The following is a 22,571-nucleotide window of genomic DNA, read 5'->3' as shown; positions in this document are numbered from 1 at the left end:
ACTGAAGTTGAAATGACAGATATACAGTATCTAAGTTTAGTAATGGCTGATGTAATGGTTGTTCAAGGATAATATCTATAAGATTCACACGTTCATGCTGATTTCTGTAAAACTGCATGTCAAATCTTTTAAAGCTACATGTTAGGTAGCATTTTGTGAGTTAAATGTTAACACAGAGATAGATAAGCACAGGGTTTCTAATAACTCCTCCATGTTTACATCAGAAGTTCTCAGAATTAACGCATTGAAGAAGCACTACAATACATTCAGTTATTGGATGGATGAACTACAGACATAAAGAACTGTTTAAACATTGAGCGTAGACGTATTTGTGTATACTGCATTGTATTGTCTATATTGCAATGTGTTGCACGTTCTGTATTTTTTTACCACAATCACTGATGATATTTAAAAGATGTAATTATAGAACATACATTACACTAGCTTGGCAAATCTTAACACTGACAATATCTTCAAATATGTATGTTTTAAGAGCACCTAAGGCTCTAAGGGACAGTAGAGTATAAAATGTTAACCAAGCTCGAGGGTTACATTACATTAAATCTACCCCCTAAAATGTTTACATTCTTTTTACTTTGTTGTACATGTTGTATTTTTAAAGTCAGCACACCATTTCACAAACAAAATAACATCCAAAACTTGTAAAATGTTTTAAAAGATTACTTGATAGAAAAATTGGACTATTACTTAACATGAAATGTTCTTCTAAATAAGGACTATATTGCTGGAATTAAAAATATTTCTTTTTTGATAATCAAAACTGGCACATGGTTGATTTAATATCATTCATGCCCTGAATAATGAACAGGGTGTCCCACCAAAAAGAAGCACTTATTTCAAGAGTGATGTGTTTTAAATGAAAGTATTTTTATGCAGTCATAAAAAATAATTTTAGCATATAAAAGTTATACATTTAAAAGTTTTCCCTATCAGCAATCAACGATCATCCACTCATTCCAACATCTAAGGAAACACATAGTGAAGGTCATTATTATACAGCAGAAAAAGAGATGCCGAGAAAAGATTTGGAGAGTTTTGAAATTAAAACCCTTCAACCAGCCTGCCCTGTTCAGATTATCTAAGTGGCACAACTGTCTCCTTTAGGCACTTAACATTTTCATTTCATACAGTTGAATGCATTAGAGATAAGGCAAATTCGACTAAATTTAAATCATGTCAATAATCAGAAAATTGAAAAAAAAAAAAACACATATTCATACAACTCTGCAATGTTCAGCAAAAGAAATAAAAACATATTGAATAATGAACATAACAGCATTAATCTGAAAAAAAGCAATCATAGCAAAGCTTAACTGAGTTGTGGTCAGTTTATCTAAACATAGATTTAAAAATCAAAATCTTGCATTCTCTAGCATTGGTTATTAGTGTGCTTTGTAGAATTTTTTTTTTTTTTTAAATTCATGTGACATCTCATGTGCTCCATCCACAGCAGATAGCTGTTAAAATCAATAAAGTAGCCAGAATGTGTCAGAAAAACTGAACAACAGAGTTGTCCATAACAGAAAAAAATGCTTCCTTAGAAAGCAGACACGATCAAATGTGAATTCTTAGCCACTGTGTTACAACAATGGCCACATTTTTTCAAGTGTACATGTGACTCTGCCTCTGGCAATGAGATGGAAACCAACTGATGTAACTCTTGAAGTAAGAATGCTGATGCCATCATACTGAGGGCAGTGTACAAAGGAGAACAGCTCCAGCAGCAGATCAGCAGTTACAGGTCTGCAGCGTGCCTGTTATGCCACCTTGTCTGGTGAGGTATTGTGGAGAAAGATTAGGATGGGGCCAGACAGAGTGTCAAAGCTGAGGAGTGACCTTTGACCCCTAAGAGGCTCTGATTCCAACCAGCAAGTGTCTAGCAATGAGACTCCTTTTCATCAACAGGGAAGTAACCGTCCTTAGTGGGAGGAGATTTTTGATGGAGGCTGTCACCGTCTGCTGCAAAGATGGCCAGCAGCTTCTCCTGTTCCTGTTTTGTCTTCGGTAACTCATCGGAAGGAGTGGTCAAGAGAATGATGCGCTGTGAGCGAAAAATTTGTAAAATTGTGGAAAATATATCAGTGATAGCCTACAGTGATGCAGCAACTGATGATCAATTTTCAAACAAAAGGTTTATTACACAGGAATCAGCATCAATCATCTAATCAAGACTGTATTCAGTAACAGTATCAAAAAGATTATTCAAGATCAGTACTTCAATGCACAGCAGCAGAAAAACAAAAAAAAAACAGGAACACTGTGGCTGTTTATTAAAAACCTTAAGCACTAGACCACAAGAACACCACTTTGATTATTTTCAAATTTTTTTTTACAGTTTTAAGATAACTGCCATAGTTAGGCTTAACAAAACAAAATATAACTCTTACAACTTGTAAGTTACTTAGATGTGCTGTATATGATATTCAGAGCATGATATTCTGAGCTGGAACTGTCTGCAAATGGCAAACAGTACTGCCAATGTAAACAGTGCTGATAGAGCAAACTTTGTTAACCAGGAGGGAACTGGAGGGTGAACTTGACAGTTTTGTGATGATGCTGTTGCCATTATCAGCGGTAATTGCCCATAACCTCCGTGTTAGTGCAGTGCAGAGAGGCAGCAATTAGCGAGCCAGTGGTATTCAAACACATGAACTCATAATAACATGCACAAACAGCCAGACCTATCACAACAAAGAACAGAGAAGCTTGGATGAGAACACACAGAGGGAGTGTGACTTCATTCTCTGCTCAGGACGCCATTACTCTACCTTATCTTTGAATAGCAAACAGCAGTTTTCTGCTACATTAATACTGTGAATGTTTCTTACAGAACCTTAATTCCTTTTTTTTGACTACTTCCTTTTTTTTGTGTTTACAGCGAGTGCAACTCACTGTAAACACAATATTGACACATTATGGCCCCACAAAGTTGTTAAGCTGAATGTGTTAGCAGTTGCCTATTTGAACATACAGCAGCAACAGTATTAGCATTCATTTCTGTTATTGTACATCCACCAAATGCAAGTCCAAAATTCACTCCCCTTTTATCTCTATTTTGGTCTCCACCAACCACTAAGGGGAAAAATGCCTGTTTAGCTGCTAAATGCTCCACTATATTCAACTAGTTGCTCACTTTGTTCATCTGCCATCTGGTTAGTGACACTGAAGTTGTAAAACGGAAACAGTGAGCTGAAAGATGCTCTGCAGTAGAGCAAAGGGGGGCTACAGAGTTGTTTGATAATTCTCTGGGTCTATTACAAAGCATGAAACTTTGACATATATATAATCATGTGATTTGTAGCTAATACACAAATACTGATAAAAACAGCTCTAACACAATTAATTTCCTAAGTATCTATGATCATGTGGAGTGCTTTCTTTTCTTGGTTTATTCTTCTGAATTTACAAAGACTGAGCAACATACCTCTTTCAGTGTTCCAGGGGTGTAGTACAATTTCACTGCCACCCAGGCAGGGATACACAGCATGGAGGACAGGGCCAGGATCCAGCCTATGCCATTGCCCCACCATGGGTATATGTATTCATTGTTGTACTTCAGAGGTGAGTACTTGATCAGGGCAAAAGCAAATGTTCCCTGAGGACAGAGACAGAAAGCTACTCAATGGTTATGCATGGGCGGATGTTGACCATGCTACAAAACTGAGATTTAAATTAACTAAATTATAAAGAAGGCTTTGTTTACTATATGTGGTAGTTTGCAAATTAAAATGTATTTTCCCTGTTGCCAGCAGAGGCTGCTCTTGTCTCAGAAGAATAGATTGAAAGCATGCATATAAACAAAAAAAATGAATGTGAAACCCACAAAGCATGTTGCAGGAGTGAAGAAAAGCCAGCAGTATTTTATGACAGGGCTGGGGCGATAGCCAATCATGTCCTCTATGTTGTCATAGAAACGGTTGGCACCTGTAATCAGGGAAAGACAAGTGAAAGACAGCGGAGACTTACATCAATATCAAACAGTCATCTGAGTTAAGAATCACTCTATTGAAATAGCAGAAATGTAAAAACGACAAAGAATAAACATTATTGAAATGACTGCTTAGCAACTATACAATCTGCTTCAATACAGTTGGCAACTTTACTGTGATTTAAGTGAATGTTACTATTATTAACTTTATTCACTCAGTTAACCAACTGACTGAAATAACCCTCAAAACACTCTTTGGCTCGAATGTATGAACCAAAGAAAAGAGTTAATTCTTAGTGATCGGCTGAATGCAGACGGCATTGTGGACTGGGATGAATTGTGCCTACTGAGAATAAAGCCTTTTGTTTTTTAAATACCACCACTCATGAATAGCTTTCCTAACACACTCACCATAAATCCAAGCAATGCAAACAGTCTCAAAAATAGCCACAAAGAGCAGGCACATCCCACTGGCTGCATAGTAGTCAAAGAGCTGGAAAACGTACATGCCGCCCTGTGGAGACAGACACAGGTAATAAACCTATAACCAGTAAAAGAAAACTTACATGCTGTCAAATTTGAGAAACTCTGCACATTATGAAAGCTACTGAACCAGTAGAAAGAAAAAGGCCATTTCACTTTTAAAAGGCTTTGATAGAATATCATCAAGCTTCTTAAAATCTTCAGAAAGTCTTCATTTGGCCTTCAATTTTGGGCAAAATTACATGCGTATTCTGTAATCTTAAAGGAATACTTGACCCCCTCAAATGACCATTTGTGAATCAATTACTCACCCTGTGTTTGGCTGAGTTTTGTGAAGGAAAGTGTTTTTCTTATATGCCTCCACAGTGAATGAAGAATCCAAACAGAAGGAACTTCATAATGACTTTAAGTCACTGGGGTTTTTGTATTTAAGAATGGTAAAACTATATGAAATCATATAGCACAGAAAACACACAGCCCTTTCTGATTGGTAGCTGATTTAAAAGTAAAAGTTTTATTAAAAGTAAAACTTTTATTTTACCAGCTGCTGGTCTACTGCTGCTTCAATCAGTTAGTTTGTTTTTGTTTGACTGACTTTGGTGAATCCAAACTAACCCTTTAAATCACCGAAGCTGCAAAAAAGCAAACTAACAAACTGATTAAAGGCAGTGGTAGGCCAGCAGCTCTTGTGTTCAGCGAGGTAAAATAACTGTTTTTGTCAATGGAATCTGGTTTTGAAGAGAGCATAGATTAAGTTTTACTTCTAGTTCTGTTCCCCATCGGAGAGGACGTTCTGTTTGGCAAAAGAAAATTATAGTTACTGTTAAACGCAGTCGTCTATAACAAGGTATTTTCACGTTTGAAACCAACCTCTGTCAGCATGATGAGCCCCAGGAGGAACGACATCACAGCCACTGCCAGGATGAAGAGCTCCCTGCGGTTTTTACGTCGGAAAGTGGAAGGATACATGTCCACCATGGCTGTCACAAGGCTCTCCACACACACAAACTGTTCAAGAAAGACACAAGCATGAGATATTTGTATACATGAGTGCATCACATGTTTGTTTGTTAGTGCATGTGTGCTGCTGACCGGTCCAAAAAAAACCTGACAAACAACGTGTAAGCAGATCTGTGCACATTTGCTTGATAAATACTCACTGGTGCTCTGTGAGAATATTTTTTAAGCGCTAATACTGGAATTCTTTGTTCATGTGGGTTTGTGTGGTGCATATGTTGGGCTCACTTGACTATCCAGTCCCAGAAAGACAATCATAATGAAGAAGCAGCAGGCCCATAGAGGGGAGAACGGCATCATGGACACAGCACGGGGATATGCAATAAAGGCCAAACCTGGACCTGTAGACAGATTCTAATCTCATTTTTTGACTAAAAATACATATATGCACATTTTGATATTATCAGCAACATCATCAGCTTTGTTCTGACTCATTTAACATAATTCAGCCAAAGTAAATCACCAGAAACAGATGTTTTAGATAGACTCCCAGAGGATATTATACCTATCAGTATGGGAGCAGAGATGCTTTTAATAAACAATAAAAGAAAAAACAAACCAGATTCAGCCACTTCTGAGATGGGCACGTTCTGCTCGTAGGACATAAATCCCAGGATGGAGAAGATGGCAAACCCTGCAATAAAACTGGTACCACTGTTCAGGAAACAGAGGGACAGGCAATCCCTGGAAATAACACAGACAGTGGTATTTGATAATTAGGAACTGCATGTGTTACAGTTTTTCTCAGTTGCTCAGACACATTTGTCCATGCAGAAGTTACATTCTCAAAACAGTTCACACGCAGGCCTGAAGTTTCTGGCTAAGATGACACATTTTGTTTGCAAAATGCTCACATAGTCACAAAACATTTAAAACACACAACAAAAGCACATTTTTACATTGATGGATGGATACATTCTTTTTACACAATGGACAACAAAATACAGCTATAAATATACACCAGTTCAACATTGGTTTGTGCTATATGCCTGCACCAGTAGTTGATAATTTACATAGTTATAGTTTGTGCCAAAAAGGCAATAAAGCATATCACAGCATCATGAGCTCTGCTGCACTTAGCACCTTCAGGTTTTCTTTTTTTACAATTTTTTTTAGGTGTCTTGTTAAAATACTGTAGAAACCAGAGAGGTATTTTTTTAGAAAGAAAGAAAGTTTTCCTCATTTATTTTTTTTTTAGCTTTTCATTCATTAATTACTTGTATGTGCATTCGACCTTTTTGATCCATGCTTGCAACTAGCATAGAAATTGCCTCTTTAATAGATATTTGAAATGGACTGATTGCTGATCAAGAATTGTGCAAATAAGTTTTACACAGATGCATTAGAGATTTAAACTTATGCAAGTAATTTCTATCAGCTGTCAACAGATGTTTGCATGAAACCAATAAAAAAGTGTCAGCACATTTGTAAAAGAAAACTTCCACTGTGCTAAGAAGGTGATGATAAAGATCAAGTGGATTCGAGTTTCATTTTCAGTGTCTTAGCAATCAAGAAAAACTGTAATGGGTTGAGAATGATACTCAGCATTGTCTGAAGCAGAGATTTAATTCCCTTAAAATGTCTACTATTATTGTAATCTCAAACCACCCATCAAATTGTACTGATATCTGAGAGTTTTACAACTGATTATAATGCCAACTTTATTATCATTTCAATCCTTACCTGTAGCAGTTGTTGTTATATTTGTTGTAGCTTCCCAGGGCTGTGAGGCAACCCAGGCAGATGGCATAGGAGAAGAAGATCTGAGTTCCAGCATCCATCCACACCTTTAGACAGAATAGAAACAAGGTGAGGAAACAGAGAGCTGAAATTAAAAAGGACATAATAATGATCATCATCATCATCATCATCATCATCATCATCATCATCATGAAGATGATTCAGAAGAAGAAGAAGAAGACAATTTTTTGTTTCAGTTTTTTTGTTGACTTTGAGTCGTCCCATTCCAAAAGTTAATTCTATCTAATGAAGAAAGTGTGAAGTGAACATTTTACATTGTGCTGAATGTTGAATGAGTCATCTGTGAAAATGTGTCTTTTTGAGGAACACTGTATTCATACTGATTTTTTTCAACCTGGATAACATACAAAAGACCCACAGCTCCTCTGACACCGAACCAACTTCCTTTACAAGTGAAATGTCAGGGCTTTCTGAGCTGCATCAGCTCTCAGAAACAGAGTAATCATGGATCCATTATATCGAAAGAGTTATCTCGAGTCACAATATCTCATCTCTTTTTAAAAGCACAATCTTAACACTCAATGCATCTATCAAATCCCAAAACTCTAAGCCTGAAACTCACCCTCTCAACCCTGCATCCTGACATCACCCACCCAGCAAAGCCTATTTATCCCTCTGTCTCTCCAAGGCACAAAGTGCAGCACTTTAACATCCTCTCTTTGAACACTCGATCGCACTTCAAAATTCAAATGAGGTTTGTCTTGATGCTTGCAATTCTGGTTAAGTGCTCCTGGGGCACTGGGGCATGTTTCAGATAGCTGTTCACCAGCACTAAAGATCTGATTGACTGAGGGTCCAACCAACAGCACAAGCTCCGGACACAACATTACACAAAGGCAGGTATTCCCAAAGCAGCAGCTCCACTAGCCTGGCTCATCTTGGCCTGCACAAACAGGGCTTGTATTCATCCCCAGAGCCCTTAGAGGGATTTGAGAGGGCCCCGCTTTGGGTTTTCACACTGGTTGCAATCTAACAGCAAGGGGAAGAGAAAACTGTAAAGTCCCGGATGCCACTTCTATTCCCAATCCACTCTCTTTCCTTCAGCAGTGAATAAGTCCTTGACATTTTGCTAGGCACATTATTAAATGACACTGTCCATTTAAGAAAAAAATGGTGGTAGCATTATTAGTTAAAACTGCCTAAAGAAAGCTATGTTTGTGATCAGTGCAAAAGCAGGAAGTAATGGGATTTTATTTTCACAAAATGTCATAGAAAAGTGGATGAATGGATACCAGAGACAAGATCTGCATACCTAAACCTGCAAAAAGTGGCATTTTGGACACTAGGAGGCAGCAGAAACAAGCTGTGAACACAACACGGACATAAAAACATGCAAACGTGGTAGCAAACCATTCCAATCAGAAATAACATTACAAGTCATTTGGAGCTGTAATTCTGATCACCTGACGAGTTTCTGGCTCATTATCTGCCAAATGTCTTACTATGTAGGCTACGCTAACTAGTTGCCAACTTTGTCTGTCCGCCACTTGGTGCTCAGCAGGTCTGTCAATCATGCTCCAAAACACTGAAGCAGCCTGCCGGAGGATCTAAGAGGAGCTGGAAATATTGATACTTTCAAATGTAAACTGAAAACCTATCCTTTTGGTCTGGCTTTTTTCTTAGTGTCTTACTATAACAGTTTTATGGTTCATACTAATTCTGTTTTTTAAGATCAATTTTTGCTTATTTCCTATGTCTTTCTTCAATAAAGCTGTAAAGCACTTTGAATTGATTTGTTTGAAAGGTGCCAAATAAATAAAATATGATTGACTGATTGTACAGTGAGTTATTGAAGAATAACTAAGCCCCACACTCTTGACTGAAAACTTTTCAACTGAGAAGGTGGTTTGGGTGTTTAGTTACTCTTTAAAGCTTTTTCACTGAAAACAACTCTCTGCTGCAGCTGAAAATGACACTATGAGAGTGATAAGAGTGATAACAGTTTGGTAAAGTTGTCTAAACCTAACCACACCATAGCCAAAGACACAGCAGATTGGAAACACTTCATGCTGGTAATTCTGAAATGCGCTAAGAAAAACCCACTGTACTGACAGCACAGCTTTTCTGAGCGATCAAATTCAGATTACAGGCATAACAAAACTTCAAATCAAATAGATACCAGCTGATCAAATGCTAAGTCGTATTTGCTCCATGAGGGAAGTCAATAAAAAGCTTTCAATGATTAAGCCACCAACTTTATACACAACCAATGACAGCCATGCTAATTTACTCCCTCCATATGGTGCTGAAACTTTTGGTCGCTGGTCACCTAGCTGCCAGCAGAGTTACATTTTGCTAGGCCAGTTCAGTATCATTTAATTTTTTTATGAAGCCACAGGGGGCATGGAAGGAAGGACATGTTGGTTTTAACATGACCTGAAACACTTACAGTAACTCTAGGTCCTTAAAAGTGTGCTTAAAATACCAGTCAGTCAGTATAATCATGTCAGGGTGCAAGTGTATAATTAGTAGGCAGCATTGTTTGTGCCAGTTTAAATATTTAGGTAACAAAGCAATTTGGAAGGCCTTAAAATGCTGGTCAAGATGAGATCATCGTCTTTTTAACAGTATCTGCGTGTCTAGGAGTTTGTGTTTCTGTGAATCAACAACAAAATTGTATATCTGAGTGCATTTCCAGCCTACCTGTGGGTCAGCCAGCCGTCCCAGGTCAGGGTAGAGGTAGAAGTGGATTCCCCTGGAGGCTCCTGGCAGGGTGACCCCTCTGATCAGCAGCACCAGCAGCATAGCGTAAGGAAAGGTGGCTGTGAAGTAAACCACCTGCAGGAAAACAGCAGCATTTCTTTATCAGATATACATGTCTAAAAGACTTATGACAAGAAGAAATTCTTTCTTCTCTAATAGTGTGTTTAAGCTTTAATATGACTGTAATGCATCACTTCCTGCATGCGTGAGGAAAGACTTAACCACACATCAAGCGTCTCGATCAAAACTAGTGAAAAAAAGACATAAAATAATCCTTTAAATAAGTAATGCTGCAGAATACAATTGATATGATCATGACTCATGATTCATGAGCATAATCATGACTCCCTTATTCCTACTGTATGGTGAATATTTGATTAATTTTGGTTATAGATGGAGTTGTGGTTTCACCTTGCCAGTAGACTTGACTCCTTTCCAAATGCAGAAGTAGCAGATGACCCATGCAACAGCCAGACAGATAACCAGGTCTCCATTTAAAGAGCCAATGTGGTCAATGCCTGAGGAGATTCTCAGCACTCTTCGCCTGACACACACACACACACACACACACACACACACACACACACACCGAAGCCGAAAATGAAAACTCTTGTTATCAAAGTCATAAGTTTGTCAATGCTCTCAGGAGTTAAGAAGGGGTAAGGGGAAAGGGTCAAAAGCAATTCAAAAGGCCTGGTAGCCTGGTAGCTTGAGGGGCTTGAGCAACATCCAATTTTAGGGTTATATCAAGAATAACTGGTGAACACCACCCTCACAGGCTTGGTTCTCCAAAAGACTAACAATACACTTAACGTATATTTTATTTATCACTGGCCATGAATAATTATAATTGCACCTCTTTGGAGATAAATACATGGTGAAAAAAGGTTGGAAAATATTTGCCACAGTTAGGGGGCCGGCTTAATATTATGTAGGTGCTGCATCCCCCTTTGCCCCCCTTTAGAATGCCACTGCTTGTAGCAAAACTTCCAAAACTTCTAAAAGTTGTATCTAGTCATACATTTTGCAATAGTATGGAAAACAACATTTAACTACTTGTTAATAAGATGAATATGTGGTGAACTTACTGGCCCCAATGAGGCCATTTGAGGACATGGCCAAACAAAAAAGGCACTTACTCCCAGAACTCAATGACAGGAGAGGTGGCGTTCTCATGGTGATTGATGGAGCTATTCCCCCTCTGAAATGCCATACAGGAATCTGGAATGAAAGGAAAGACAAAAAGACATTCAATCCCATGAAGAAATCCAAGCTTTCTCTCAGGTTTCCAAGTTACACACAGGGAAGCGAAACAATGCTACCACTGAGGCGGAGGAGCGAAACGGTGCAGCAACATTCACTCCTTTAAGATAAATGGAAACAATAAATGAATGAAATGTCAATGAAGAACACCAGAAAAAGAACAAAACAGCATTATTTGAAACATATATATTTATGTAAACAATGCCAAAAGTCTAAAACCATGCTAGCAGTTCAATGCTAACATGTTGTTTAGCAGGCATAATGCTTATCATGTTCACCATCTTAGCATAGGGTGTGTGAGCATGCTAACATTTGCTAATTAGCACTGAGCACATAATATAGCTAGACCTGATGGGACTGTTTTGCTTTTTTAAGGTATTTGATCATAAATCAAAGTAAATAATAAGTAAATAGTAATAAACCCCCAAACCACCCTTTTCAGTTGAAAAGCAAAAAGGGTGTTTAGTGTTGATTGATTCAGGTCCAAGTCCTGACATTTGAGTGCAAAGGATGAAAATTCTACATATTGTGTTATAAATATGTACAGTGACTGCCCTCTAAAGGTTGAAACCTGGCTAATACAATTGAATTTTTTACGATGGCGCAATAGGAAAAACAAAACGAAATGCCAAAGTCATTAGGATTCATCCTCTCTAGATCATGAATGTCTGTTAAAAGCCTTACAGCAATCCATAAAATAGTTGTGGCTGAAGCAGTTTATAGCCACTCAAAAAGCATATCTTGATGCAGACCTGGCTTCACCTCATCAATGATTACACACAGTAAACATAACTTGCAGAGGCACGGCACATCTTTTTGCTTCGGTTTATAGATAGATAGACTAAACTGAGAAATTAGCGTCCTGTGGCTCACCTGTGTTCCAGGTGTTGTTACAGGAAGCCCAGGGCAGATCCCAGGTGAAGGAGTTGGACAGGAAGAAGATGGCCCACGCTAACACGACGATGTAGTAGATGTTAAGTAGAGCAACAATCACCTGGGTGGCATAACCAATTCCTGGAATTAAAAAAACATCAAGTTTTTGAATGAATAATAAAATGTGGCTATTATCCTATGGGTTTTGGAGGAAACAAAGAGGAAATTCAAAGCAATTTAAAAAAAAAAAAAATGCAACCATGTAGCATGTTTTAAAAAAACGTGGGCTCAGGTGAGAGTTGTGACCACAGAGAAACTCTGCATTATGGCTTTGACAGTGCCATGAGACTAAAAATAAAGTATGTTTATATGTGACACATATTTTTGATTTCCACAGAGGCATACAGTAACATAGTTTCAAGTCTGCTGAGGGACAGTGTCTTGCATCCTATCTCCGCAGACACTGTGGTGCATTTTCACAATTAAACTTGAGCCCTTGACACCCTTGAACAATCACACCTATTGCAGAGATGCATTGAGAGCACTGTTGCAGTGTTGAATAAAAAAAAAGTAAATTCAGTTAAATTTACAATTTACATGTCCCTTCACATACAAGTAACTTCTGTAGTTTATTTCAAATGACTCACAGAGATGATATGAATCAGTGACAGTTCCTTTCACATTAGACAAAGAGACATAAATTGACCCTGGAAAAAGCACATAGTTGTATCTCAGTATTTAATTAAACTCATCCTCAGTTTACTGCTGCCATTCTTTTCATTATGTCATGAGTAGGTACAGCAAATTAAAAGATTGTAACAGGCACAATTTTAAACTCTTATTTAAATTATGATTGTGTGCCTGACTTGACTCTTTACCAGCTGTCATCCTGTGTGGATTATAATTGTAGCTGATTACAGACTCATTCAAAAAATGGAACATTAGTCAGTGTTTGTCGCTTGCCAGCAATTATATCTACATTCATCACCAGCTCACATCTGTATGACATGTATACTGCTTGTTTGACACACGTGTGCAAACAAACACATACAAAATCACACTTGTGCAGTATGCATATAATGTATACTAAAACGGCTACATGAACATAGACACATTGTACACACATGGCTGAAATTCCTCTGGCGTACCACGTTGTTGCACAGACATATTCAGATGTTGTCACATCTTTGCCCTCATGAATCTATGTGGTGCATAATTAACTCATTGTTTCAGAATAACTTATGTACTGTGGTCATAACATTTTATTATTCAGAACACAATGATGGAGGTTTCTTCAAACAAACACTTTTTCAAAACAGAGGAAAGATATTAAAAACATGTTAATTATGTCATAAAAGTGTAAATAAGCAGATGTTGGGGGTGCATAGCACAAAAACTAAACTAGGCTGAAGAGTGTGATCCACGCATGGTGCTATAAACACCCTGAAACATCCATTAAATTGTATTTCTTAATGAAATCAGTTTTACCTTCAAACAGTGGGCAGATTTTCCTCCAGCAGGTGATGCCTCCCTCACTGGTGTACTGGCCCAGAGATGTCTCCAGGAAGAAGACCGGAATCCCACAAGCGAACAGGAAGATGAGGTATGGTATGAAGAAGGCACCTGTTTAGGCACACAGATTAAATGAACAGTTCATTCAGATATGTCTGGTGCGCTCTCAAGCAATGCAGGGCAGAAAGTGCTGATTTTTTTTTTTTTTTAATTTAGAGCAGTCAGATATAAGCCATTATACTAAAGTATACAAATATTATCTTAACAGCAAAAATCAGAAGAAATCTGAAATCATCCATCTAGTTGCTAAAAGAATTTACTTCACATGGAACATAAAAAAATCAAGGTTTTATTGTTTGCAATTTTTTTCTCTTTGTCAGTGTGCTCCCATGTATCAGACATTAGCTGACTGGCCTCCAAAATCTGTCTGGCTCTTTTCCTATTTTCAGTGAACTATCACCCATAATGATCAATAGATCCCTTTGGAATAGATCACATATTAACCCATGTATTAGCTTTCCTCTCAGAAGCCATGCAATTGCGAGAAAATGTAAAGATGGAATTCCCAGAAGCCTTGTGCTTATATGGTGGAATTACTAAATAATTCTTTCAACCCTGATGTTACATGAAATGCAGAAACTTGAGCTTTTGTGTTAAACATTTTTTATCATGAGATAAAAAAAGTTATTCCAGCACTCACCTCCTCCATTCTTGTAACAAAGGTAGGGGAAACGCCAGACATTCCCCAGGCCAATAATTTCTCCGGCCACCGACAGAACAAACTCAATCTTGTTGCCCCACTGACCCCTGTCTGTCATCTTCTCCTCTGTACTGGGCACGATCTCCAGGGGCCTGCTGTGCCCATTGGAGGGCTCCACCTTGGACGTGTTCTCTGTGTCCCCTGGGTGACCAGAGTGGAAAAAAAAATTCACAAAGAAGAAATGGACAAAAGACATCGTCATTTCAAGCATTTCTACTTTGATATCGAAATTCCTTTGAAAAAGAATGACATAATCCAATAGGTTATGTTCTACAATTCAGTTTTCATTTTCAATTTTCAACCAGAATTTTCTTTACATGGTTACCAATGAAACAAATAACAGAACTGGTTATGATGTCACCTGGAGACACCTTTACGGACTCACTACCAAGACCGCGTTGGATAAAGATCAACATCAAAACTTTGATATTTTTTTGGCTAATGTAAGCAAAATCACACCAACAAAATCAAGTTGATGACAGCTCAGTATAATGAACTCTGTTCTGCTGTCATGCATCATGTCTGTCAAAAATATGTGTAAATCAAGAACATGTACTTAAAATTTATTTTTGAATGTGGAAATGGCTCCAAATTATATACGTTGAAACTTTGGTAAAGTATAATATGATATGACGTCACAAATGTGTCGACTGCAACTAACAGTCAAATAATAATAACAGTCAAATAAATAATAGCCTCATCCTGATGTAGCCTGTGTTCCTGTCCTTTCCACAGTTCTTCAGTCAAAAAAAATAAAAGTACAAAATGGGTTATGGAAACAAATTCCTGTAACAGTTGTCTGTTTTTGGAGATTTTAATATCTAAAATGACTTGAATTAAAAGTTACAATTACAAGTTGTTCAGTATGCCTAAAATTGCATCCAGTAAGAGGGCTCCAGCCAGTCTTCATGCATATACTCATGACTGACTACTCATGTCATGAGTGTCAAGAGCTGTGTTCCAAACCGTCCCCTCATTCACTCACTCACGATTCTCTTTGTAGTGTGTATTAAATAGTGAACTTTATAGCCCTATATTGTGAGATAAAAGTAATTCAAGCACTCACCTCACAAACACCTCACACACTTGTTCATTATTCCCTAGAATAAAGATTTTGGACACTACGCTGGAATTTTCTTCCCCCATATCCACACTCAAATTTGCGAGCACCACTACAAAATGGCTAACACACCATATAGTGCACTATTTCCATGATAGGGAACAGATTCAAACATAGCTAAGGTGTCTTAAAAAAAACCCCACCAACAGGATACCAAAAACAAAGAGTACAAATAAAATATGAACCAAAAACTGAACTGAAACAAACCAGGATAACAACAAAGAACTCTGGGCAGGATCACGTGGGTTAACAGCAAGGGTAACAGAGTAAAATCACAGCAAGGGTTACAGACGAACTGACATGGAAAAAGGGAAACACACGGGTATATATTCACAAAGAGCACTAATCAAGACAACACACACACACAAACACAGTGACTGACCAACGAATGAAGGTGAGGCAGGGAACACAAGAGTGGAGCAAACCAGACTAAAACAGAACAGGTGTGCAGGGAATACTCTAACAAGGGAGGACAAATGTGACTGATAAAAGACAGGTGAAACTAATCAGGGAAACACAAAGACAGGAAGTAAAACCAGACATGACACATGAGGATAGATGCTACAAAAATAAAATTGGATACAGAACAAGAATAACATGAAAATGTAACAAACCCCAAAAACAGAGTCCAAATATAACTATAAACACGACATAAAGGACTATATTATCCACAAATGGAAAAATCTGTAAATACATTAGTCAAGCCAAATCACCGTAAAATTTTAAATATGCTGCATGAGTTGTGTGAGAGCTTGTAAACATATGTTTTGGTATTGTTTTGCTGTTAAACGTAGACACCAATTTTTCATGTAGGCATGCAAAAAAACAGTTGACAAGACTAACTGATTTACAAACGTCTCTCAGTATAACAGAACTATCTTCAAAATTCATTACAGTTGCATTTACCTTGCCAGTGAAGGTAAAGGGGATCTATTTAAAGATTAATTGTACTTAAAAGCTGGAGGGACAAGAAGGAATTTCAGGACCTTGGCTAGTTCTCAAAAATAATTCCCACTGATGTTCCAGATATGCCTGTTTTTATTTACATGACCTATGATGTGTGTCATTACTTTTCCTGAGATCAGTAATGATGCTTGATGTTACGTGACCACGCTAGAAGTTAGTCAAGCCAAGGGCCAGACCCCTGTTTAGAGGCCAGTGCTGCTGAAAGAACTTCTCTCTGTGGAGGAAACAGACAACTCACTGACTGTGCTCACTCCTGTCAGGTTTCATTAACAGGCTTTTCACAAGTCCTTCTGTTATCGCTCTCTCTGAAGCCCATCATGACTGCTTTTGCAGTCCAAATTCAAATGAATTGGCTCTAAGTCTGCAGAAAAGACACTCAAACGAATTCAGTTAGAATATCACATGTTGGCACCAAGCCTCCGTCACTTCCTTTATCATTAATACATCCACAGAAGCAAACACCTTACATGTTGTGTGACCTGGTCTCACGGGACCAATGAAATCACAGGGTATTGAAATCCCATTTAGCCTTATGTGAAGCCACCTTAAGGAATGCGCTTCTACTGGCAAAGGGCAGAGGTGGAGCACAACTGTGACTCTGTGTGTGCCGCGTGCATAGTGTTAGAGGTTGGACCCATTTTAGCAGCCAAAATCTCCGGCACTGAAGCCAAATTGTGGCTTGAGGTAAAAATAGAGCCCCTTGTTTTCAGGAGGTTCTTGGTGGGAATGAAGACTTGGTGCAACAAAAGCTGAGGAGCCCCACCACTCGGTGCTGGCAAATGAGAATCCTCACTGGCCAGATCACAGTTCACCTCACTTTTTCACAGTTTCTTTGTGGATGCTGGGAAGCTCAACACACAAGCCAATACCTCACTTCAAACAGTCCTTTTAATAGGTGAGACTAAATATTGTCGTTATTTATAGTAGCATAGTCAGACTGAAATAGTTTTTTACACATACATCATTTATAGGCCTTCACGGGAGAGGCATGCAAAGTATGCCAAGACTGAGAATGACCTCATTGAGGCCCAGTGGAGTTTTATCCCAGGAAACAGAGCCAACTTCGCTTCCCTGAAAAGCTGTGGATTGCAAGTGACTGACAGACTGACCTATTGAAGGATTGCCTAGATGAATGAATGTGTGGCTGACTTACTGGACATTGGGCGCTTTGTTTTGTCTTTAATCGCCCATAGTACCCTACCCATTTAGCGTTACACTTCTATAGCATTATCAGATGCACAATGGACTGGGGATGCATGATATTGGATTTTTAGCTAATATTCGATATGCCGCTATATAGCAACTCTATGTGACCAATACAGACATCGATATATCCACTTTTTCCTACACCTAGTAATTATCAAGTTGCTACAGGAGTGGAATTAACCTCATGTATACTCTTATCATGATGGCCAAGCAGCAGACAGAAACATGTAATACAATGCTTTTTTAGTGTATGTAATATTCATTTATTGTCCAGAATACGAAAAATAATTCAACTTATGGTTGGTTTTTGCAGTTCACTTTGTCAAAATAAATAAGTAAATAAAAATATTGGTTTGTATCTTGGCATGAAATCAGTATGCTGGCTGATGCCGATATTTCATTTTAAAGCCAATATCTGCCGATACTGATGTATGTCAATATGACTGTGCATTCATACAATGGACATTTTAAAACAACCAAACAAGAAACAGCTGCAGCATTAAAAGTGAGACATATTGGCACTGCTCCTGATGCCATTGGGCACTTTTTTGCATTTGTAACAACATTCTGAACACAGTCAATGTAGCAAGACCCTTCTTACCCATATCTATGATGCTGGTAACCCCTAATAATGCCTACTTAATTGGGTGATAATATTCGAAGAGATTTTGATGCACTGCAGGCCACAAACAGAGATGAAAAGTGGGTTAAGAAGCTAGGTCTGATAAGCTCACTTCTTCCTGCTTTAACTCTGCTACCTAACTTTTTCACATTTTCATCTCATTTTCTTGTAGCCCCAAACAACATAACGTCACCTGAGGCAATTTATCACACCTAGCACAGCTCCCTGTGGAACCACAAAAGGCTTTATATGTTTTTCACACATGCATTCCTCCCAAAGACCTGTAAACAGCCTTGGGTGTGTAAAATCAGTTTATCTTTAAGCATCAACAGGACATAAAAAACAATTCTACATGCTTGCACTTTGGTTAAACTCTGACGTTAACACAGGCCATTTGGGACACTATTCTAAAGGTAACTTTAAGTGGTACTACAACATTTTGCATTGTACTTATTATGAAGTTGGGGACTAAAAAAGAGCAAATTAAAAAAAATATGTCAAGATGAAAGCAGAAGAGATCAAAATATTCTGCCTAGTTCTAGTATGAGTCAAGTTCCAAAACACTGGATCCTGCATTTTCCATATTGCATCTCAATAACATATTTCATTAGGCTCAAAACAGAAACTTCTTGTTAAAAACTCAAAACCTCCACTTTGGAACACTACTGTAGCTTCCTGTGAAGAATATTTAAGTCTTGCAGCGGAGATAAGACACAGACAATAAACCTGATAATGTAATCAGAGTTACTTTTTTCAAACATAGAAAGGTCCCACAAGAACCACACAAGACATCATACAACTGTTTTATTACAATGACTAGTACTTGCTGTGCATAGTAAACTAAGCTTTGCGTAAAATCCATGGCGTGCCCCTTTAACACTTGATTGAAAAACATTGCTTCACTGCCGCAAAGCTTTACAATGTTCACCAGCTATAGTCACTAACTTTGTTTGCCTTGTCGACTGGTGCTGGAAACAGCTTCCTGCTGCTGCTGCTGCTGCTGCTGGAGAAAAAGTCCATGAGAGTGGTGAGACTGAACGGAAACAACAAAATTGTGGGCCATAAAACCAAAACAATGGGCTGAATGACACTCAAATGCTTTGCACAGCTGCAGGCAGCAGCAGAGTCTAGTTTTAATTCTTTGTGGGTTTGTTATTACAAGTGACCCCTTTCTCAAATAGTCATGTAATTGATTACCAATATAAAAATGTCTCTTTTTTCCTTTTTATATGATGATTACTTCTGATAAGAGTTACAAATCTGAATGTTACATACATACATACCACTATTTAGGCAATGTGAGTGACTTGTGCGATGAGTCCATACTCTGTTAGATGATGACTACATGCACCAGTCAGACCATAGTATGGTACTTAGTTTTCTTCAAAATATTGATTTATGTAGGAACAAAAGCCTGAAAAACAAGGGTATCCCAGTCCTGTGGATCTTCGTTGTACCTCACACAAAAAGCAATAATCTTGATCCTGCTCTATACAGCCCATAGTTACATGGGCTGTATGTTACATATTTACAAAATACTGTGCCTAAGGGTCCGGCAGGTGGGTAATGCATAACTGGGCCAGTTAGCTTACATTTGGTAGGTATAGGTTCAATGTCACAAGTCTATCTGTAAAGATTTACAGTTGCTGCGAATGATGTTGAATACTAATTTATGTGCGTCTACATGGAAGCTAGAAATGATAAATTCAAAATAAAAGCGATACCATATGCTATGACTAAAAATGGCATAAATGTATTTTAATTATGAATTAATTTATGAGCCTATGATTAGGTTTAATAATCAATTTTAATATCCTTGCAATAATTTTCTTTTAAAAGTGTCAGGTCTGAAATGGTGAGCACTTCAAATCTTTTCAACTGTAAAACAGGTCTATGTTTCATGTGATAAAGCTCCGTCGAGGCCACTCTCTGTGATAAATGAAAATGTAGAATTATGGAAAATGCAAAATAAAAATGCCCTGTATTAAACATATGAGTTACAAAAGCCACGTTTTGATTCCTGGATGTGCCGTATTTGCACTTGAGCATGTTAGTAATGTTTTAATACTGCAGATCTTTCATTAGCTGGACAAAAGCATGCATGGTTTATTTTCAAAGACTCTAAATATGCCAAAATTAATTGGTTTTACACAGTAACTTTCACTGAGCTCTGCTGCAAATAAATAAACCAAATCAAAATGTTAAGATGTCTGTAATTATGTTCATTATATCTCATAAATAGCTGTAATTTCACTTGTTATCCACCTTTAACTGCAAAAAAAAAATCAAATCACATGATCAATAATCAAAGGCACTCACCTTTCATAGTGCTGACAGTTTCAAGAAGAGAGTGGGCCACCAAATAGAGGCCTGCTGTCGTTTAAGGTTTCACTATATAACATTCATGGAGGGGCGGAGATCTGACAAACTGAAAACTTTGGTGCAGCCCGCAGTGAGATTTTCCCTCTGGGTTGCCCCTCTCTAAAGTCCCCCCCCCCCCCCCCTCCCTTTATCCAATTCCATTCAGACACCCCCACACACATACACACACACTCACTCTCCGCAGCACACTAGAGGTCTGTGCTGTCTCAGCATGGTGGGCTGATTGCGTAACCTTTTGACACACACATTCTCCCAGGGCCTTTCTGTCCGGACAGCAACCCTAGAGTTTGGGGGAAGAGGCTGGTCACACTTGTGTTAGGATGGCATCTCAGATTACATGTCAACACAAGCATGCACACACGTGTTTTTGAGCAGTGATGATAAATATTTATAAGATTGGTTTAAAAAAGATTTAAAGATGCAAAAATGCATGATCTACAATTACATTAAAATTTTAAAAAAATGTATATATAAAAAAATAGCAGCCTCCAATATTTCAGTGGTCTTTTGTGACTGATTGTAATTAAAACATCATTATTGCTTCATGAAACCCCTGCTCCAAACAAATCCTTAATTCAGCCCCCGGAAAGGAGTCTTTATTCCCCCCACAGACCCAGCAGCCCATTCAGAACATTTTCCCACCGCAGGGGTCCAGAGTGGCCTGTTTCACGGCATTTGTTAGAAGGTCACAATCCAGAGGGTCTTTATGGAGGTAGGGATGGGGGAAGTGATGTGCCTCTGCTTTTCCTTTCTGAAATCTTTCAGGGTGAGGTCTTTTTGTCCCCAACCCCCATCTCAAATCAAATTATAATTCAAGACACGGACACTTTGGCTTTCTATAAAAATAAAGCCGTCTTCCTGACTTTAGTTTTGTGGCAGTTTAGACTTTTTATTTGTGAATAAACAACCTGTTAAATCTTTTTTTTAAATCAGTTCAAAAATGACTAAGAAACACGAGTCCACAATGCCATGAAACCATTCATGATAGTCACATGTTCTCACCTACAGTAACTTTTCAATCCCTCTGCAATTTGCAGCATGAGTAAAGCTCCTGGCCATAATAACACGGCCCATCTTTGATGACATGACAGTGCATGGCTAAAAGTGACACCGGCAAACAGTGGGACTCTGCATCTTTAGCTGAAAAGTTTGAAATTGGAAAAAGAAACACCACCTAAAAACAAATCAGCAAGAGAGGCACCTGAAAGGCGCACTGTACCATAGGGAAACAATTGTTTTGCTGGTGACACTTTTCATGTGAAGCATCTCGATGTGATTATTTGCTTTCTTGCCAAAGCTTTATAAGAAGATTGATACTACTTCCATCCCACAATCCTTATATACAGAATGGCGAGCAAGTCAATGTTAAAGAGGCTATATAGACATGAGAGTTGTTATATATCAGTCATCTCTAACGCTATCAAGAAAGCAAACAACTTCCTTTTTACAAATTTCAAACTAGCTCTTTCTAGCTATACAGAATCATAATAAGTTAGTTTACATATACAGATTAGAAAATACTGGTTACACTCTGATCTAAAAAGGAAAAAAAAACAACTATTCTGGATGATAGGAAAGCAGGTAAAAAAAATAAATTAAAAAAATTCTCTCAGCGGTTATGATTTAGTGATCCTGTCAGCAAAAGTCTGTTATGGAACTGTTCCTTTCTTCTAAACTGTAGTAGCTCATCAAGAGCTGTAGTCATGCTTGTAAACGTCCACGGGGCACAAAAGAAGGCAAAACAACAAAAGGGGGTTCATTAATGAAGTGTATTTGTTCCTTCTCTCTGCAGCCTCCTGCTGTTCTACAACTGTACGACCACAGGTCACTGCTCAGATTGTAGTCTGAAGGGTCCATCCTGTCTCTTCAGATCAAACTCAAATGTTCTGGTTAAATTAGAACATCTGGTTTAAGAGATGCTGGCATTAGAGGTTACATTTCAGTCAACAACAGA

General features: G+C 38.1%; 1 protein-coding gene across 2 annotated transcripts; it reads right to left on the bottom strand.

Moving 5' to 3' along the window:
- Positions 1 to 814: 814 nt before the first annotated feature.
- On the bottom strand, positions 815 to 20,642 carry slc6a13 (solute carrier family 6 member 13). 2 transcript variants are annotated; one of them, XM_042495876.1, is made up of 15 exons: positions 20,555 to 20,642; positions 14,262 to 14,462; positions 13,538 to 13,672; positions 12,050 to 12,190; positions 11,053 to 11,134; positions 10,325 to 10,457; positions 9,854 to 9,988; positions 7,133 to 7,236; positions 6,009 to 6,133; positions 5,678 to 5,790; positions 5,303 to 5,440; positions 4,361 to 4,463; positions 3,845 to 3,945; positions 3,446 to 3,616; positions 815 to 2,062 (listed from the first exon to the last, which is right to left on the bottom strand). In XM_042495876.1, the coding sequence occupies exons 1-15, from the start codon at positions 20,559 to 20,561 to the stop codon at positions 1,898 to 1,900; spliced, it is 1,854 nt and encodes a 617-aa protein (XP_042351810.1). In that variant the 5' UTR covers positions 20,562 to 20,642; the 3' UTR covers positions 815 to 1,897. The 2 variants fall into 2 exon arrangements, with proteins under 2 accessions (XP_042351810.1, XP_042351812.1); XM_042495878.1 differs by lacking the exon at positions 20,555 to 20,642 and adding an exon at positions 15,388 to 15,570.
- Between the last annotated feature and the right edge of the window lie 1,929 nt (positions 20,643 to 22,571).

This window comes from Plectropomus leopardus, chromosome 11 (assembly GCF_008729295.1).
Source record: "Plectropomus leopardus isolate mb chromosome 11, YSFRI_Pleo_2.0, whole genome shotgun sequence".
Lineage (NCBI taxonomy): Eukaryota > Metazoa > Chordata > Actinopteri > Perciformes > Serranidae > Plectropomus > Plectropomus leopardus.
Note: the sequence above shows the minus strand (reverse complement) of the source record. Positions and strands in the feature narration are given on the sequence as shown.

Coding starts and splice junctions, on each gene's coding strand:
- slc6a13 (XM_042495876.1), bottom strand. Junction 5,791..6,008: donor CTCAGAAGTGGCTGAATCTG/GTTTGTTTTTTC, acceptor ATCTGTCTACAG/GTCCAGGTTTGGCCTTTATT. Junction 3,946..4,360: donor TTGCATTGCTTGGATTTATG/GTGAGTGTGTTA, acceptor CCCTGATTACAG/GTGCCAACCGTTTCTATGAC.